Source organism: Carcharhinus amblyrhynchos, chromosome 33 (assembly GCF_965287045.1).
Source record: "Carcharhinus amblyrhynchos chromosome 33, sCarAmb.v2.hapA, whole genome shotgun sequence".
NCBI classification, from domain to species: Eukaryota; Metazoa; Chordata; class Chondrichthyes; order Carcharhiniformes; family Carcharhinidae; genus Carcharhinus; species Carcharhinus amblyrhynchos.
In genome coordinates, this window is record NC_137356.1 from 12718160 (window position 1) to 12739443 (window position 21284).

The 21284-nt window shown below is 42.4% G+C and overlaps 1 protein-coding gene across 1 annotated transcript in view; it reads right to left on the reverse strand.

The window, feature by feature from the left end:
* The window catches only part of LOC145361101 (A-kinase anchor protein 8-like), a 34424-nt gene extending 17807 nt beyond the window's left edge, over positions 1-16617 (reverse strand). The window contains exons 1-4 of the mRNA XM_080216685.1: positions 16547-16617; positions 9112-9159; positions 6051-6255; positions 3225-3705 (exon numbers count right to left, since the gene is read on the reverse strand). Of these exons, the coding sequence (XP_080072811.1) occupies positions 3225-3705; positions 6051-6255; positions 9112-9159; positions 16547-16565 (753 nt within the window). The 5' untranslated portion in view covers positions 16566-16617. The remainder of the gene's footprint in view (positions 1-3224; positions 3706-6050; positions 6256-9111; positions 9160-16546) is intronic.
* Between the last annotated feature and the right edge of the window lie 4667 nt (positions 16618-21284).

Below are 21284 nucleotides of genomic sequence, written 5' to 3' on the forward strand. Positions count from 1 at the left end.
ATACATTCCCATGAACATATTTATAACATTCTGGACTTCAGTCATTACTGACTAGTACCGTTCTACCACCATAGAGCTTCTTTTGGAGGGGATTCTGGAAATGCCTTTGCCTGTTTCATGGAATAATACAGCATACCCGATGGACATTTGACTTTGCCCAAACACTACACATTAGCAATGTAGTCATCCTTAGGTGCTAGCCACTGAGTTGTTGGCACACTTTAGACAAGAAACATCCAATAAATCTCAAACCTTCACAAAATACACTGACATAAACACGGAAGGAAAAAAAATGATGATATCCAAGATTGTTACATGGCCCAACAGGACAAAATCCTGCAGGTAGCACTAAAATCTAATTCTGGAACTGGAAAACAAATTTTCAAAGTAACCCCCACACATTTTTCATTGTGGTAGGACTGGATCTATATACCAAATTAAAGTGAATTGTTCAGTAGGTTCTATATTAATTCAGGAGATTAAGCTAATGAACTTGTGATTCCTGAATCAAGGTAAAATAGGCAATAGTCTTTCCTTGGCACTTATTTAAAACGTGACCTCACTATTCATAGGCTTCTTCTTGTAGGTTGTCCACATTTACGATCAGCAGAAAGAACAACGCCCTAACATGCTAATGCACAAATCCTGTAAACTAGGGTAAAGTGATGCACTACAATTGTACTAACCTCAGTACACTCAGATTAACTAGACACCAAGCAATAAACTCATATGCCAAGAATGAATGGAAGGGATCACAGAATTGCCTGAGCACTAGCTATTTTTCCAACCATGTTCACAAAATGGAGTAACTTCAAGAAACTGGGGTAAGCCTAAAGGTGAAATTAGAGGAGAACATTTTTTTAAAACTTTTTGAAAGGAGCACATCATTTTAATTTGCAACGTCCAGGGCTCTGAAAAACAGGCTCCAACAATTCTAAGTTCTCTTGTTGAAATGATCACAAAATTCCCAGGCTTTTAAAACAATATAGGTTGGAATGCATAACATAAGCAAGCCTAGAATGGCAATTTGAGCATTGTATCAAACCCTGGTGAAATAACATCTGAAGTATTCAAACGTAGATGCTGTCTTCCTGCTAAAAATAAATACTGTCAGTGGAGGGGATACAGAGTACAGCTACACCAATGATCCCAGACTTAAAAAGGCCAAAAAAAATGGACTAGCCTCAAGTCTTTTCACGCAAGGGAAACATTTTAAATCAGGAAGGGTTTTACGTTTGGATAAATCTCTTGTAGTTATCTCCTACACAGCAGGAAGCATATTTCTAAAGAAGCTAGGAAACTTAGGAGGGATTATCTTTTACTGAAACAATGGCTAGGTTGTGAACATATTTCTAGTATGGAAGGGGAATAAGAAAAAAGTTCCAAAAGAAACTGGATAGGGTTGTGTCAACAATTAGGACAAAATTTAATTCAAAGGAAATGGCATTGTTGGCAAGGCCAGCTTTATTTCCCCCTTGCCAAGTATCCTTAACCCAGATGAATGCCAAGTAATTTCACAGAACAGCAGCCTTTTATTTTATTGTGGGACATGGGCACCGCTGGCTGGCCAGCATTTATTGACCATCCCTAGTTACCAGTGGGCAGTTGAGAGTCAACTACATTGCTGCAGCTCTGGAGTCGCAAGTAGACCAGACCGGATAAGGACAACAGATTCCCTTCTGTAAAGTGACATTAGTGAATGAGATGAGGTTTTCTGACAATCAACAATGGTTGCATAGTCATCGGTAGATTCTTAATTCCAGATATTTCAGTTAAATGTCAACTACATTACTGTGGGTTGAGTTCATGCAGCCTGGAACAGAACGTTGATAAGAAAATCCAATAGTTACATTGTCACCATGGGATGGTAGTATTTTATTCCATATTTATTACCTGAATTTAAATTTTTCTGCTATCATGATAGGATTTCAAATCATGTCCCAGAGTCAACAGCCTGAGCCTCAGGATAATTAGTAACATAACCTCAAATCTACTACAGCCATTGAAGCTTATTAGAAACTATTATGGGGATACGGTGGATAGGTGGGTTAGATGGATCTACGGGTTCCTTCCATCTGAAACTACAATTTCATTAAATTCAGCAAGTCACATGTCATCAGAAAACCAAGTGGCACTATTATGCATATCAAAACAAATACTGCCAGCTATGATGGGAAACATTCCATCAAATTAATTCAATATTGTTTCAAAGTGAAACTATAAGGGGCAACAGATCAAGTGCCGAAAATGGTTTTGATCCGAAAACATGATCGGAAAACTAAAACTGCAGCCTACCGCTTCAACTAACAGAACCATTGCAGTCTATTGACTGCCCACTAGTGACACTGCAGAAATCACAATATTTAACATTTAGATAATTTTGTTCACCCTCACATCTTTAAGCTAAATTGCACCAACTATCAAGTGGATCCCCAATGACATTGCTCACCAAGGCACATTGTATTTACATGCTACAGGGCAGCAATGTCCCTCTTGAGACAACAAAGACCAATTGCCCTCAGTTTAGCTTTTTACTTTGAAAGCTAGAGTGTGCTCGTCAGTTCCAGGCTGTAAGTAAAAAGCACAAGTCAAAAAAAACCCACATTTTAAGAACAGTCTGGGAGACTAGATATCACATTTTTAAATATACAAGTTTAACACAGTATTAAGCAGGGGGGGGAAACCAAGGCAAAGCTCAATCATGTTCAGTTCACAGCTTACAATGGAATATTAAAACAGAAGTGTTCATCGTGCAATCCGAGACAGTAACCACAAAAATTGGCTTCACAAATGGCACAATTAGTTTAAGAGACATCTGCGTGCAACCCTAGATTGAAGTAAGATTGATTGATAGCTGATTTTATACTGACTTCAGGATGTAGAAATTGATTTTGCTCATGAACAATGAGATTAATTTACCAGTTAATGTTATTCTAGTGCACTGGCTTTAAACAAAAGGGGTGGTATCACTTGGATTATAGATATCCTAGGAGATTATTTTGTTGATTCTGCACTAGTTGAAACACTGCACATGAAAAATGAATTTTTTTTTGGACAAACTGAAAGTGGACCAATGTGATCGTCCAGCAAAAAAAAAATTTAAATCCTATCCTGAACAAAAAAAAACTGTCCCTCAATAAACAAACAAGATTAATGTTTCCCAATCCCTCATTTTACCTATTCATTACTGGATAAAATAAAAAGTATTAAAAAAAGGTACTTACGCCTCTGGTTCGAGTCCTGTCTCTCCTTCGCTGTCTGGCACCTCCTAACGGTCTTCCCGATCCCTGAACTCTGAACAGGTCCATGGGGATAATGTTTGGGGAGAAGAGCGAAGGGAGGTTCCTGGTGGAGGAGGCGGTGGCGGCGTTGGGGCCCCTGCCTCCCATCGACAGCTCATTCCAGCGTGCAGACATTCGCCCGGAACTTGCAGGTGACATGAAGGGGTCGTTCCGATTGGGTCTGTTATATGGAGGCCGGTCTCTAGACCAGTTCTGGCCCCACTGGTTAGCAGGGCCGTATGGGTCACGTGCTCTGTTCTGGAACTGATCTCTGCGGGTCCCGTAGGAGCTGTCGTAGTGGTCATAGCGACCTCCATAGGAATCGTTATAATCAGGCCCATATTCACTGTAACCGTAGCCAGATCTGTACAGATCACGGTCATTCAGTGAAGACCCGGAGTCGTAGGACTCGTAAGGTGTAAACCTGAAAGAGTCGCACAGCAAGCAAGGAATCTGGTCAGTAGCTGGAAAGTACCATGGTACAAGTCTGCCAAGAAGTGATAGCAGACTCAAAAAAAAACTAAACAACATAGCTTCAGCTAATGACATTTTAGCTAATCACAGAACCTGTGTGGTTTGCAGTAAGTAAATAAGCACTGGCTGAATTGGCCAGTCTCTAACAAACACTTCTATTGCATTTACTAAACTGCTAATTAAAATAGCAGAAAATGGGTCAGTTAAAAGTTTAACTGATAAAACTCACAGCATGGTTTAATAAATACAATATACTTAATAATGGTCCGAGTTCTATTTTTTTTGGCTGTGCGTTTACTCTTCTTGGGACACACTGCCATTCAAAATATGTTGCAATATGGTAAACAGCAGAATGGAAAAATCCACCAATTTTTGGATTTTAGCCATTTTAAAGTTATATGCCATGTTAACTTTTATTGTGGAGTAGCTGGGAGGGGAATGGAGTTACAGAGACTATGGACTCAATGGCAACCTTAAAATGACAAAACAGAATTGTTTGGCTTACAGGCTTTTAAGCTTACATCATTTACCTGACGTCAATGTACACGATACCTTTGTGAACCAGATCTCGTCCTTACAGCCAGCAGAGAACGATGGGGATTTTTCCACCATGCTACACCTTCCATGCCAGCAAGCACAGATACTATTGCAGATACCCTGCTAATGCAAGCTCAATTTACATCACCAATCTAAAATTCATCCGAATCCAGCTTCAAATGGAATATTGTAATTAATTTCACTAGTTTAACCGCAGCTTGCTCTCTGCACTACTGTCTGAATTCCAGGAAGCAAGTGGAGCTCAGAGAATCAAGTCAACTTAGTTTTGCAAAAGTAACTAATCTGACTGATTAAATGAAATTGCAAGCACACCTGCTTTTAAGCACATGTAAATCAGGAAACTAAGTGACTTGAGTGGTGTTCACAACATGATGGGTGACTGCTTTTCTCCACCCCACTGTCAACAATCCAAATTTTCTATGTTAAATTTGACAAGTGAAATCTGCCAACTTAAAGAGGAGCTAGACATGTAATAGAATTTGAGGAATGATTACTCTGCATATAACTGACGCTTAAGAAACAAAAAGCTAAAATTCAATGTTTAAAGAGGGGTTACGTCCCCGAACACTGATGGTTGACAACTACGCAAGACAACACTTCTGACAACAGCTTGAAAACTTGCTGTGCAGCAACCAGCCCGTCTTGACAAGCTTTACAATATATAAACTTCTTATGCTTTATAAATTAGAGCCATTTGCAACTAGGTTACATTACGCTAGTAAGGGCAAAATTATAGCAATCTCTTTCCCTGCTCTGCACAGGGACAGACCATTCAGTCCATCAAACCTCTGCTGATTTGTAACGTAATAGTATATGCTCTAATTTTGTAATCCTCACCTAACAAAAATCTGCACTACTTAATTATCAACTCATAACACTCAGCTGTACAGTGCAGAAAAAGGCCCTTTGGTCAATTCAGTGCACTGACAATAACTACCACTAAAAGAGGCGCTAATCTCCTAGTAGCTGTTCCACATGAGGAGCGCTTCAAACTTTAATTTCTCCAATAATCTTTAGAAGGCCACGCATCACCAAATTGCTATTTGTCCTCCTTTTACTCGCTTCAGTGATGACCTACATATATTTATATGCCTTTGCATCACAAAAAATGCTGAACATAAAAGTTAGGATTACACAATTAGGGTGGAAAGAGTGGTCCATTTATTTAAAGGGTCTACAATTCAGAAGTGAGCTGACACCAATTTAGTCATTTTGCAAATAAATAAGTTTGCCTGATTCAGCTAACGGATCACCAATTCTCTCTGAACAGAGAACTAAAATATAAACCAAATGGCAATTTTAACTGTCAAATCACCAAACAATACAAGAACAACTCTGACTATTCTATCACTTCAAAAACTGCCCATTTCAAATATTCATGGAACCATCAACCATCCAGAGGACCCTGTTTAAAGTCCAGGAAGCTTCTCAAAATCCTAAAATTTACAGCAAACTTTAAAAAGATTCTGTTGCCTATGACCCACACATCAAAGGATCAGTCCCACTGAAAGATACTGAATTGCAAACAGTTAATTTTAAGTATATAGAGCAAATATTCTAATTGAGAAAATTGTACCCTCAAGTATTTTGAATGTTTACTTTTAAATCTGGGCAACTGAAATTCTCCACTTAAAAATGCACTGATAAACAAGAGGAAAACCTGTTTTCGTCTGGGCGCAATGCCTTGAATTAACATAATACTGCTCTTCCTGTTTTGTATTGAAATTTCAGCAATACCTGTTGTCCTGGTAAGAATCTTGCACCTGGTTTTCAGTCTCTAGCTGAGAAAGCATATCCAAGCGCTTGTTGATCTTAGCGATGATGGTGTCTGTAGCTGTATTTTTGGGAAGTTCCCAAGACTTATTGCCAGCATTGTAACCATAATTTGTCGCAGAACTGGGTATAGTATCCTGGGTGTAACTGTAATCATAGCCATCATATTCTGAAAAGGGAAAGGGCAATGGCTTTTCAAACTTTTTACATGTACTGGATATGATGAAGTATCACAATACGTTAACAGTAAACACACCAAACCCCTTTAATGCAACTGCTGAGCATTCATCATACCTTTACTATATCAAGTAATAAAATCACATTCGATTCCTATTAAAATTTAAAACACATGGTCGAGAGCAGCTAAAGATGCCAGCTTCTAATACAGCTAGAAATTCAGTCCTTTTTTGAAGAAATGCCTTGATAGTGAAGGCTCAACTGTCATCTCAATTCAATACGAAAAATTTAATTTTTAAACTTAGGAATGGCAATGTAGTTCCAAGTCAGGATGGTATGCGGTTTGGAGGGGAACTTGCTATGGTGGTGTTCCTACGCATCCGTTAGTGGTATAGATCACAGGGTTTGGAAAGTGCTGCCACCAGAGACTGGGCGAGTTGCCATAGTGCATCTTACATATAGCATACATTGCTGCCACTGTACAATGGAGGGTGTAAACATTTGAAGGTGGCAGATTTGCTGCTGGCCAAATTAGTAGTTTTGGCCTGGGTGGTGTCGAGTGGTTTTCAATCATCCTGGAAAGTAAAGAGTATTCATCACACCCTTACTTATGCACTATAGATGGAAGAGAGCCATTGGGGAGCCCACAAGCAAAACGATGCTTCAAAAGCCTCCAATGTTCACATCACCTTTGCACATATTTCCAAACTTTACTACAGTTCATTAAAATTGGAGACTGGAAGAATTGTTGTGGCTATTTAGATCATGGTTGATGGGCATTCTAAGAATTAAAGTTTAAACTGCTGAAAGTGGGTTGAACACAATATGAACAAGCTGGGAGGATATTACACTTCAATGGTCAAAATATAAAAGGAGACGGAGCCATAAAACTGGAGATGGAGAAATTAATGACCTAACTGGAAACAAAGTGTTAATCTGATCATATTTGCTTGCTTGATGTGTTCCATGTACAAAGCTCATGTTTTGTTTGAAAATGTGAAATCTTGTGACACAATTGAGTTAAAATAAGGTTTCAGTTTCCTCTTTAGAAGTGGAAAGGCTGCCTACTGGCAAAGGTCAAAAGTTCACCAGTTTCAAAGATTTGACGAGTCAAATTCCAAACTTCTGAGATTGAGGACAAGACAGTAATAGCAATATTCACTTCTGCAAAATAAAGCATGGCTCGCAGTAGTTTCTTTTAATTCTTTTATGGGATGTGGACATCACTGGCTAGGTTAGCATTTGTTGCCCAATCCTAACTGCTGAGTATAGTGACCATTGAAGTGTAATTTCCTCCCAGCTTGTTCATACCGTATTCACCCCATTTTCAGCATTTGAACTTTAATTCTTAAAAAGCTCATCAACCATGATCAAAATATCCACAACAATTCTTCGAACTTTCATAAGGCAGTAAAGAGGAAGCCACATTTGTGTCTGGAGTCACACGTAGGCCAGATCAGATAGGGACAGCAGATTTCCTTCCCTAAAAGACATCAATGAACTAAATGGGTTTTTAAACAACTGATGATAGTATCATGGTGACCAATACTGAGATCAGCCTTCAATTCCAGATTTTATTAATTGATTCTAAATTCCACCTGCTGTCAGAGGGATTTGAACCCACGTCCCCAGAGCATCAGCCTGGGACTATACATTACTCGTCCAGTGATAATGCCACCACACCACCCCAATAGACCTCAAATGCCCCAATAGGCCAGACACTTCAAGCATAGTGTCACTTTTCTCAGGGATAAGAATCAATTTCAAAAAAAATGACCAATAATAATCAAACCATACAGATAATTGTTTCATCTGATTGAAGGAAACACAGCCAATCAACTACAATTATCCATCAAAAATCTAATTGCAATAGATTACCAGCTTAACTCTGTTCTGAAGAGGACAGAACTGTTGCATTCAATGGGTGAAGACTTAAAACTTAATTACAGGTTCAAAGCAAAAAGCTGGATATAACTTTTCACACTAAAGTCTGGTGGTATGCCCACTTACAAAGGAAGCACTTAATCCAAGTATACTTCTAAGCTTTATTCTGCAAATAGAGCCCATCAAAAGAGCATCTTCCAAGAGAAACAACGCACTACCTTACTTCACAGAAAGGCTAAACTTCAGTTAATTAAATTAGGCTTACTTATAGATATGCTTTTTCATCTGTGCACAAGAGAAAGTATTTAAATCCTATTAGACATTAGGCTTTGGTGCCTTCATGTCAAGAATAATTCTTTGATTTTGATCTGATTCAAGTCAAATCAAATAGGACAAAGTACCTGAGTGTATGCAAGTCCATACAATAGCAGCTTCTTCTGGATAGGTTTCATTACTAAAGGAATTTTGCCAGCAAAGACAGCTCAACGAGACCTTAAATTATGTAAACACCTTATTTACATAATTGAAGATGCAAAAAAAAGGAAAGGAAAGGAAACGTGTGCTTATCACAAAGAAATGTAATCACAGCAAAGGTGCATGGTGTCCTCACCCATCATCCACACAGGTATCTCAGGTAGTATCAGGAGCACAATGGTAACCCAAGGTCACTGAGGCAAGTTGGGAATGGCTCCAGCTGTCACCAAGCTGAACAAACCCCAACCTTCTTGGTAAGCAAGGCTGAGATTGCAAATAATCTTGCTAGGACATATGCAACAAAATTATGCAAGCCCACCAGGGACCAAAGAACTCTCACTTAACCAACTGCATTATCATATCCCTACCACCATGGCACACTAGCCCAAACACAACCAATATTTAAATGTACTTTGTGTTTTAATAAAAGTGTGCAAAATACCCATGAAAATGTTAAAATTAGGAGATAGTCAACCAAGAAAAATATTACCTTGAGAATTGGTGGCTCCAGTGTTCCAAGAATCACCAGTTCCGTAGCCTGCAAGAAACACATTTAAATAGTATCTAAATCCACATTTTCCATAAATTAAAGTACCAATAAATTTATTTTACAATGCAAACAGAAGACATTGCCACAAGACAAACAATAGCCGTGTAAGGGTATATTTCCATCAAAGATATTCAAAACATAAAATACTGTTAACCCTAATTAGGTTTGCTCAACTGAAATACACACACAGAATCAGCCCCAAGACTGCTCTCTCTCTCAAGTTAGTTTGCTATAGTCAAGGTTGTTAAAACTGAAAGAAAGATCAGCTTTTCAGCCAGTACTCCATTTACAGACACACTTCCAATGTAGCTGCAGGATCCTGCAATCACAATCTAGGCTCTCAGGGAATAAGATTTGGACAGGGCAAGACTGCCAGAACTCATCAACAATTTTACAAGAACCAATTGAAGATTATATTTTGCCAGTTCCAAGAGCTAACAAAAATTAATCTCAGAACCTAACTCCATTGGGCTCTCTAGAGAGCCCAGTGAGCCAGTGGAAAGCAATATTCCACTGGCAACATTAAACCTGTTTCTCTCCACACATTTTACCAGTATTGCTGAGTAATTCCAGCATTGCTTTTATTGCTACGTCCAGCATCTGCAGACTTTTGCCTCTTATTCCTCAGTTTCCATTTACCAGCTTGATTTTAAAACTGACTGCTGTCTGCACCATTATCAGTGCCTATCATCCCTCCAAATGTGGCATAACCAAAGTCTTAGACAACTACAACACGATTTTCCAATTCCAATACTCAATACCACGACTGACCGCCTTCAGGGAACTGCAGATATGCACACCTAGATCTCTCTGTATGCTACTATTTCTAAGGGCTCTAACATATACTGTATACTTTGCTTCTGCAACAGACCTTCCAAATTGCATCACCTCACATTTGTCTGGGTTAAATTTCATCTGCCATATTTTGGCCCAGGTCTCCAGCCGATTTATATCCTGCTGTATCAATCCTAACAATCCTCCTCACTATCCACTACTCCCCCAATTTTTGTATCATCTGCAAATTTACTAAGCAGACTACCTATATTTTAAAATTGGGAAGAAAATGTATGTCCCAGCACTGATCCTTGTGGAACACCATTTGTCAGACCTCCAGTTAGAAAAAGTACCCTTCCATTGCTACTCTCTGCTTTTTATGCCCCTCAGATCTTCACCTTCACTCCACCTTCTTGTACCAGACTGCCATGAGGAACCTTATCAAAGGCTTTATCCACTACAACATCCACTGCCCTCAATTTTTCTTGCCACTTCCTCAAAAAGCTCAATCACATCTGAGAAACACAACCTCCCCTTCACAAAATCATGCTATCGCTGATAAGCTGATTCTCTTCCAGATGGGAGGATATCCTGTCCCTCAGGATCAATAATTTCCCCCACCATGTTTAGGCTAACATGCCTAAATTTCTGCGATTGTCTCTTCTGCCCTTCTTAAACAGAGGAACAACGTTAGCTACTCTGCAATCCTCTGATTCCTCACCCGTGACTAAAGAGGACACAAAGATTTTGGACAAAGCCTGAGCAGGTTCTCCTCTCACCACTCAGTATTCTAGAATAGACTATCTACCTTGGGGACTTGTCCAACTTAATGTTTTTCAAAACCCCTGATACTTCCTCCCTTTTTATCTTGACATGTCAACATCCTCCTTTCTAAACTCACTATCCACCACATCCTTCTCCTTTGTGAATACTGATGGAAAGTACTCATTAAAAGTCTCCCAAACATCAGATGTGGATTTACCCTTAAAACATCCATCCCCAGTCTACATTTCCTAGTTTCTGCCTAATATTGTCATAATCCCCAGTTTAGCGCTTTCATGCTGGGATTAAGTCTATCCTTTTCTACAAGTACCTTGAAACTTATTGTGATCACTGTTCCCAAAATGGATCCCCCCAGAGACATTAATCACCTCTCCAGGCTCATTTCCCAGAACCACATCTAAGATTGCCCCTTCCCAAACTGGACTGTCTATATATTGCCAAGAAGCATTCCTGGACACACTGAACAAATTCTGCCCATCCAAGCCCCTGGCACTAAAGGAACCATGGTCTATGTTGGGGAAATTGAAATCAGTCATCACAACAACACTGTTGTTTTTACATCTTCCCATAATCTGATATGCTTACATATCCGTTCCTCCACTTCACACTGCTATTGGAAAGTCTGTAGTACAACCTCAATGGTGTGATTGCACACTATTTCTGAGTTCTACCCATATGCCCTCATCATCCCATCAACGTGTCCCCCCTGTTTAACTGTGACATTCTCCCTAATCAGTAAAGTAACATCCCCACCTCTTTGTCACCTTCTCTATCTCACCTGATGCATCTAAATCCTGGAATGCTAAGCTGCCAGTCCTGCCCTTATTTCATCCAAGGCTCCATAATTGCCACAGCATCACAGGTCCACACAGTAATCCAAGCTTTAAGTTCATCCGCTTTACCTGTCAAGCTCCTTGCAAACACATCTCAGACCATCTGTCCTGTCATGTTTTGTACAGTCTCCATGTTTTATTTTTCTTTATTTTCTTAGCCTTTCTGGAACAATTCACTGAGTTCTCCACAGTCTCAGTACTGTGGCCCTTTTAGATGCGTGTCTTTGGTTTCTCTGCTTTCCACTTTTCCCCTTACTGCCTTTTGTTTCCATCTTCGCCTTATTTCCCTCTGACTTTCTGCACCAGTTCCCATCCCCCCTGCCATACTGGCATGTATTCATGATTAATCAACTGCTACTGCTATCCTGGACCCACCTTATTGCGATCTTTAGTTCTAGGAGTTTCATCAGAAAATAATTTAATCTCCCACAGAAGAGCTCCTAATAAAAAGTGTACATTAATTTTAAAAAGGCATTTACAATGCATTAAGTAACTGCCTTTACCAAATTTCCAACATCTACAGTGAAGCTTGACTGCTAAGTTTTGCAAACAACAAAGCAGTACCAGGAGCCAAAATTTTTTTTTAAATCTAAACCTCATGAACTTCACAGCACCCATCAAGATTCTATTTCTAAATGGAATAGAAAATTTGTGTCCTTTGCTCCTGGAGTACTGCTTACAGAGAACCATTGTGCCTGTGCTAACTCTTTGAAAGAACTACCCAATTCATTGCACTTGCCTGTTATTTCCCAACAACCCTGTAAATTTTTTCTCTTCAAACATTTCTCAAATTCCGTTTTGAATATATTGAACCAGTTCCAATCTTCCAGGCAGTGCACAGATCACAATAAACTGTGGAAAAAAACATTCCCTCTATTCTTTTGCCAATCATCTTAAAATCTGCCCTCTGCCAACCAACTCCTTTGCAACAATGTAGCTGCACTACATAGGGGACCAGTTAGCTCACCAATTTAGCGGGTTAAAATTGGTAACAATCTTACTTGAGACAGGTTACGAGCTCTTGTTCTGCTCCAGGACCTGAGCACAAAACTCAAGGTTGACAGGTGTTGTCTTTCAATGAGAAGCACAACTGAAGCCATGTCTACCTTTCCAATAATATGAAATAATGTCACGGGCTCTTTGACAAAGAGCAGCAGTGCCCGTTTCATCACTTTGCCCTTTAACCAACACCACTAAAACAGATTAATCCGGTTGTGATCACACGGCTGCTTGTGTTTTTAGAAGTACAGCCACTTTGGGACATCCCGCAGTCACGTACGGGTTAATCTTGCTTCCATAGGAAATAGTTTTTCCTTGTCTACTGCAGAAAAATCATCCAAACGTCCTGAGCATCTCAATCAAATCACCTTTTAAACCGTCTCTATTTTTACAACCACACCAAGCTCCTCCACAGAACTGAAGGTTCCACATTATTGGTACAGGCTCACGCTAGCTGGATTACCAGAGCATGATTTAGAAAGTCAGATCCAGGATCTCAAGGGTCAATTTTATTTCCAATTTATTAAGTGAAGTTGCCTTAGTCCCAGAATACCAATGGCTGTTCTCTCTCTTGAGGGAGAATAGCCTGGCTGGTGGCAATTTAACCTGAGGATTACCATAACCTCAAGCGAGGGGCAAGGTTGAGGAGGCAGGACATTCATGAATAACCAGGAAGTGAACCACACTGTTGGTGTCACTCTGCATCACTAACCAGCCAACTGAGCTAATCGACCCCCAATGTAGTACATACCCATGTAAATGTAGAAGATGCAACACCTATTTTTTCACTTCCTCCCGTCACACCAGCAAAAGCTCCAAAACACAATGTGAATCAGTAATTTAATTGTATTTTTCAATTATTGTATACTCTAACTACTATTCATGATGCAGTTACCTCAACAATAGGAAGGACAAATATAGACTGGTTGCACACTTTGCAGGACACCTCCAGTCTGCAAGCATGACCACAAACTTTCTGTTGCTTGTTGTTTTAATTCCCCATCATTCTCCTATTCTGACACCTGTCCATTGTCCACTAGAGTGTTCCACTGAAGCTCAACTCAAGCTCAAGGAACAGTAGTGCCTCAAAATGGAGCTCAATAGCTTTGATCATGGAATTTGTTTATTGGACGTGACATCACTGACTGGGCCAGCTTTGAAACGTGCATCACTAATTGCCTTTGAACTGAGTGACTTACTAGAGAATATTCAGAGGACATTTTAAGAGTCAACCACATTGCTGTGGATCAGGCCAGATAAGAGTCATAGAGGTTTACAGCATGGTAACCTCTGACTCCAAAAGTAAGGGGCTGCAGACTTTCTTAAAAAAAGGTCACCAGTGAATGAAAAGGGTCTTTTTTTAAAAACGATAATGGTTAGCATGAGACTTAATTCAAAATTTTCACCATCTACTTGGTGTTCATATCCTTGTCCCCAACAACATTATACAGGGTTTCTGGATTACTATTACTAATCCAGTGTGTCCCCACCCACCCCCAAAAAGTAAGGACAGCAGACTTTCTTCCTTGAAAAAAAAAGACATCAGTGAAGCATACTGGGTTTACAACAATGATCACCATTTTAATTCCAGAAATTTCACCATCTGCTGTGGAGGGAACCAAACCTGGGTCCGCACAGCATTATCCTGGTTCTCTGGATTACTAATCCAGTGACAACACTACCATACCACCACCAATACCCTTGACCGGCTTAATCCTTTCATTACCCACTCAGGGCACATTCAGATGGTTGCTTACTTAGCCACTCATCTTGTTGGTTTATTATACCCACTAACTACCCCACATACTTTGGCACTGTGAAATCTTTAGTCAGTTAATTGTTCCACGGGGATAGGACTTGGGTGGGATTGTCAGTGCAGGCTCGATAGGCCAAATAGCTTCTTTCTGAACTGGAAGCATTCTATACTGTCAGAGGTTTTACAGCATGGAAACAGGATCTTCGGCCCAACTTGTCCATGCCAGCTAGTTTTTACTATTAAGATAGTCCCAATTGCCCGCGTTTGGCCATATCCCTCTATGCCCATCTTACCACATAACTAAGTGCTTTTTAAAAGACATTTGTACCCGTCTCTGCTAACTCTGGCACCTCATTCCAGACACTCACCACCCTCAGAAAAATTGCCCCTCCAGACACTCTTGTATCTCACACCTCTCACCTTAAACCTATGCACTCTAGCTTTAGACTCCCCTTCTTTGGGAAAAGATGTTGACTATCTAGCTGATCGATGCCCCTCATTTTATCAACCTCTAAGATCACCCCTAAGATTCCTTCGGTCCAGGGAAAAAAATTCCCTGTCCATCCAGCCTCTCCTTATAACTCAAACCATCAAGTCCCAGTTGCATCCTAGTAAACCTTTTCTGCACTCTTTCTAGTTTAATAATATTCTTTCTATAAGAGGGTGACCAGAACTGTACACAGTATTCCAAGAGTGGTGTCTTGTACAAATTCAAGACGTCCCAACTCCTGTATTCAACGCTCTGACCAATGAAACCAAGCATGCCGAATGCCTTCTTTACCACCCTGTCCACCCATGACTCCACTTTCAAAGAAAAATGAACCTGTACCCCTGGATCTCTGTTATTTCACACACTCCAATGACCTACCATTAATGGAGTAAATTTTTCCCTGGTTCGACCTACCATACAGTACAGTATAGAACCAGCCCATTCAGCTCATTAAGCTGAATCCCACTCAGGCCCTACTCCTGTAACCCCACATATTTACCCTGCTAATCTCCCTGACACTAGGGTTAATTTACCATGGCCAATCAACCTAACTTACACATCTTTGGAGGAAACCTATGCCAAACTAAGGGAGAAAGTGCAAACTCCACATAGACACTGACCCAAGGCCAGAACTGAACCTGGGTCCCTGGTGTTATGAAGCGACAATATCACTCCAAGATACATCACTTGAAGGGGGGGGGGGGGGGAAGAGAGAGAGAGAGAGAGAATCGTTGTAGATGAAGACTCAGTGGACCAAATGGGGTTTCAATGATTCATTTAAACATTCTAGGGGCGGCACAGCAGTATAGCAGTAACTTCACTGCAGTGTTAATGTAAGTCTTACTTATGACACTAATAAATAAACTGTAACTTTTTAGTCTGTGGAGTTATGGTTCTTCCTCAGCCCACCTTTCCTCCCTTTCACTGCCCTTGGAAAAGCTCTTTACGATGTCTAAATTTCTTCACTTCTGGCTACATTGCTGCCAGGCCGGCTTTGAGCCAGGGGTTGGGTTGGAGGCGCGCGGGGGCGGAGAGCGCGCCTCGCGGTCACGCGTCGTCCCGCGGACACAGGAACAATCGGCGGCGAGCAAGCGGCCGGCCGCCATTTTGTAGCGTCTTGAGCAAATGTTAACAAGGGGACAGACTTTAAAGATTAAACGGCCAGCTGGTGGCACACCCGGAGTCCCTTTTCCTCGGTTTCGGGGGGGGGGGGGGGGGGGGGAGAAAAATGATTAGAAAATTTCTCAACCCAAATATTTAAACCTCCCCTATCATGTGTGCGTTTTACTTTGTTTTCATTTGAAACACAATCCGTCAGTCCTCACGAAAAAAACTTTAAACGATTGAAAAGTCTCAGTTCGGTTATTTTTCTCCTCAAAAGTTCCGTTTTATTTGTAAAATATAAAGTACGACACGGCGGTCGCGGGTGATTGACAGCGGCCACGACCAATCGCGGGGCTGGATCTGGGCAGCGAGGGGCCCGCCGGCCAATGGGGGAAGAGCGTGGGCGGGACGATCGGCCCCCTCCACCATCAAGTTAGATTTCAGCTCCAACCTTTAACATGACGCGCCTCGAAACGGAAATTTAAAAATAAAACTCATGTTACTCGCTTCCCCCTTACACTGCCGGCAAAAAAATAACCATCAGTCACCCCCCTCCCCTCATCATCACCCGTTGTGAAACGCACTTCATGCACAGAGATTTTTAAAGAAAGGCCCGCCTCCGCTCGGAGCGCTTACCCGAGTACCAGGAGTCCATTTTGATTTGGTGGGATTCAAATGAAAAGCCTCCACCCCCCCACTCCCGCAGAATCTTCTAGCGCCGGAAGTCCCGCCCCCCGCCGCCGATTGGTGCCCCCCCCAAGCTCTGGGCCCGCCCCCCCTCCCGCTTACCATTGGTGGAGCGCCACTGTCCGTCGGGTTGACGCAACAATGGCGATTTGCCTAATGAGGTGCAAGGTGAAAGTGGCAACCTTCAGCTCCACCCACCCCACCCCCCCTGAGCTTTTGGGTGGGTCTTTTTGGGCGGGTCAAACAAGTAAACAAACTTAAATTACGTTCGGACAAAGAAAAAGGGGGCAGCTCCCCAAAAGGAGGGGGAACGGCCCGAACAGAAACAAAAGGTACAAAGGAAACTTAACACACGTCAAATCAAAATGTGATCCACCCCCCCTCCTTCTTGGACTCTGCCCCCCAAACATTGTGACTTCATCTTCCCCCTCATCCCCACCCCTCCCCTCCTCCACCCTCAGCCCTCCCACTCCCCCCTCCTCACCCCCCCCCACCCGTCACCCCCTCCTCCCCTGCACTTCCCTCTCCCCCTCCCCGCACCTCCCCCCTTCCCCGCACCTCTCTCTCCTCCCCCCCTCTCTCCTCCCCCCCTTCCCCACACCACCCCATCCCCACACCTCCCCTCCCCTATCCCCCCTCCCATCCCCCCCTCCCCTTTCCCCCCTCCCATCCCCCCCCTCCCCTTTCCCCCCCTCCCATCCCCCCCTCCCCTTTCCCCCCCTCCCATCCCCCCCTCCCCTTTCCCCCCTCCCTTGGTGCAAGGGTCTTTAATTATGCTGGCTGCTTTGCCTAGGCAGTGGGGAGACAGTCAATGGATAGAAGGCTGGTTTGCGCGATGGATTGAGCTACATTCACAATCTTTCATATCTCCTTGCAGTCTTGGGCAGAGCAGGAGCCATATCAAACTGTGATACAACCTGAAAGAATGCTTTTTATGGTGCCTCTGTAAAGGTTGGTGAGAGTCAGTAGCTGACATGCCAAATTTCCTTAGTCTGAGAAAGTAGAGGCATTCCTGGGCTTTCTTAACTATAGTGTCGTCATTGGGGGGGGGAAACCAGGACAGGTTGTTGGTGATCTGGACACTTAAAAACTTGAAGCTCTCGAACATTTCTTCTTCATTGATGGAGACAGGTCTCCTTTAAGCTTCCTGAAGTCGATGACAATCTCCTTCGTTTTGTTGACATTGAGGGAGGGATTATTGTTGTCCCACCAGTTCACCAGATTTTAATGAAATACTTTATGTGTTGAACCTGATTGTAAAATTGATATGCTTGCTTGTTTAGGCCAGCACGGTGGTTAGACCTGGGGAGAACGTGCTACAGTGGTTAGCACAGCTGCCTCACAGCATCAGGGACCTGTGTTCAATTGCCGGCTTGGGTCACTGTCTATGCAGGGTCTGCACGTTCTCCCTATGTCTGTGTGGGTTTCATCTGGGTGCTCCCGTTTCCTCCCACAGTCCAAAAGACGTACTTGTTAGGGTGCATTGACTACGCTAAATTCTCCCTCAGTGTACCCGAACAGGCACCAGAGTGTGGCGACTAGGGTATTTTCACAGTAACTTCATTGCAGTGCTAATGCAGGCATACTTGTGGCATTAACAAATAAACTTCAAACATTAAATAAGTCAAAGTGTATAGGGGGTCAGAATGAAAACGAAATTGACGTCACAATCAGATCAGCCATGACCTTATTAAAGGGTGGAACAGGATCGAGGGGCCAAATGGTCTACTCCTTCTCCTGCTTCATTTGTATGTTTGTAAACCAGAGTTATCCCATTGTCACCAGGCAGGAACAGATAAACATTAAGTGGGTAGGGCACAAGAAATAAGACAAACATATATAATTATGTACAGTTGTAGCATCATGGGTGGCACATTGGCACAATGTTAGCATTGCTGCCTCACAGTGCCAGGGACCTGCATTCAATTCCAGCCTTGCGTGACTTTCTTTGTGGAGTCTGCACATTCTTCCCATGTCTAAAGATGTGCAGGTTAGGTGGACTGGCCATCCTAAATTGTCCCTTAATGTCACAAGATGTGTAGGTTAGGGGGATTAGCAGGGTAAATATGTGAAATTAAAGGGATAAGATAGAATAGAATCCCTGCAGTGCAGAAAGAGGCCATTAGGTCCATCGAGTCTGCACCAACAACAATCCCACTCAGGCCCTTGCCCCATGCATTTACCCTACTAATGTCCCTGACACTAGGGGGCAATTGAGCATGGCCACTTAACTTAACCCACAAAGCTTTGGACTGTGGGATGAAACCAGAGCACCCAGAGGAAACCCACACAGACACAGGAGAGCGTGCAGACTCAGAAGACAGGAACTGACTTGGGTGCCTGGAGCTGTGAGGCAGCAGTGCTAATGACTGTGCTGCCCATTGCCTTTAAAATATTTTTTAGGCATGGGGGGGGGGTGCAAAGTGTTACATAAATGCAAATCTTCTTTGTGTGTAGAAGCATAGGAACAGATGTAGGTCACTTATCCCTACAGCCTGTTCCACCATTTAATGAGATAATAGTAGACTGTCAACCGAATTCCATACGCCCACCTTTTCCACACATCTCTTAATATCTTTGGATAAAACAAAACCAGGTCAGTGGATTCTATTCCATTGCTCAGCACAAAATCAACAGTAATCCAGGAACAAGCAGAGAGGATTATTTTTATTATAAAGCTTAACTACTGCTTCCGTCTAAAGGTGCTCCTCTTCTCACATGTGCCACTGGCCTCCGCTCCTGCCTTTGGCTTCTGCTGATGCATTTATAAAACATAGAATCCCCATAGTGCAGAATGAGGCCATTTGGCCCTTTGAGTCTGCACTGACAACAATCCCACCCAGACCCTATCCCTGTAATCCCACATATTTACCCTGCTCATCCCTTTGGCCTTGTTAAATTACATGTTAATGTCAATCAACCTAACCCACTCATTTCTGGAGTGTGGAAGGAAAGCGGAGCACCCAGGGGAAACTCACTGAGATACAGGGAGTACGTGCAAACTCCGCACAGATAGCCTCCCAAGGCTGGAATTAAACGCAGGCCCCTGGCAGTGTGAGGCAGCAGTGCTAACCATAGTGCCACCTACACAGCATTAATTATCGTTATCAATTTCCTGTGGTCATTCATAGAATCAAAATCATTGCAAAGGAAGCCACTTGGCCCACCGGATCTGTGCTATTCATTAAACGTCTATAGGTATAAGCAGGCAAGTTAGTTTCCTTAATATTCCCTTGTTGATTTGAAAAGCCCTGTCCTCTCAAAGTCTCTCAATCTTAGTCTTCAAACTATTTAGCTGACTCTCTGGAAAGACAATAGACACCCTGGCTTGACAATCACTGGTCAACACAATGAAACTATACATATGCAATCAATTCCAGTTCTCTTCCCGTACCTAGGGGCACACTAAAGCAGACTTTATCCGTTTCCATAGCTAGTAATTCTCAGAATAGTTGCTACTCTGTCACCAGGGGCTTGCAGTTTCAGCCTTCTCTACGGATTGCCACCTTGCTGTGGCAGAGAGGATTGAGAGATTGAAGGGGGAAACAACCAAATGTCACATTCATCACAATATTGTCTTGTTTGTATCAATACTTTCTTATTTTCATTAAGTGGACACATTTTAGTTTAATAATTCATAGATTAACCAATCTATGAGATTGAAAACACCATTTCTCCTTTAAATGTTTCACTGCTATACTGTGTTGCAAATGTTGGAAGGTTTGGTTGTAAAAATAAACCAAAAATGTTGTTTTATTTCAAAAAAAATAATTTGGTGGCATAGTAGTTAGCATTATTGCCTCAGCAGACCTAGGTTTGATTCCTGGCTTGGGTCACTGTTTTTGTGGAGTCTGCACGTTCTCCCTGTGTCCGGAAAATACCCTCTGGGTGCTCCACTTTCTTCCCACAGTCAAAAAGACGTGCTGGTTAGGTTGTATTGGCCGTGCTAAATTCCTCCACAGTGTACCCACAGTGTGGCGACTAAGGGATTTCCACAGTAACTTCATTACAGTGTTAACATAAGCCTACTTGTATACTAATAAATAAAAACTTTTAAATTTTAAAAAACAAATGAACACTGTAATGTTGCACCAATGTGCTGTACCTACAGGCCAACTGTCAAATCTTGAAAAATGTACATTATTTGTCATTTTAAAGTTGGGGGGGGGGGGGGGGGGTGGGCACTTTATTGAAAGGACCACTTTAATCCTGAGGCCAAATCATGTGATGAAAGATTCCAGGGTATTTTCCAGACAAACCAAGTAAACAAACTCAAATCACATTTGGACAAAAAAACAAAGGGGGCAGCCCCCCAAAAGGAGGGGGAACAGCCCAAACGGAAACAAAAAGTACAAAGGAAACTTAAGACACGTCAAATCAAAATGTGATTGTCGGGGTCCATAAGGCACTTCAGCCCCTGCGGTGCCCAACAGGCACGGAAGGCCTCGACTGTGCCTGCGGACACGACATGCTCCCTCTCCAGGGACACCTGGCCGCGAACGTAGCCATGGTATAGGGGCAGACAGTTGGGACAGACGGGGCCCCACTCCCCCCCCACCCCCCACTGATCGTCCGCTGCCTGGACCTGTTGATGGCGCATCTTGCCAGGCCCAGGAGCAGGTTCACGAGGAGATAGGCATCCCGACTCTCCCGTCTCTGCACCAGGTGTCCGTAGCTCAGGAGCGTG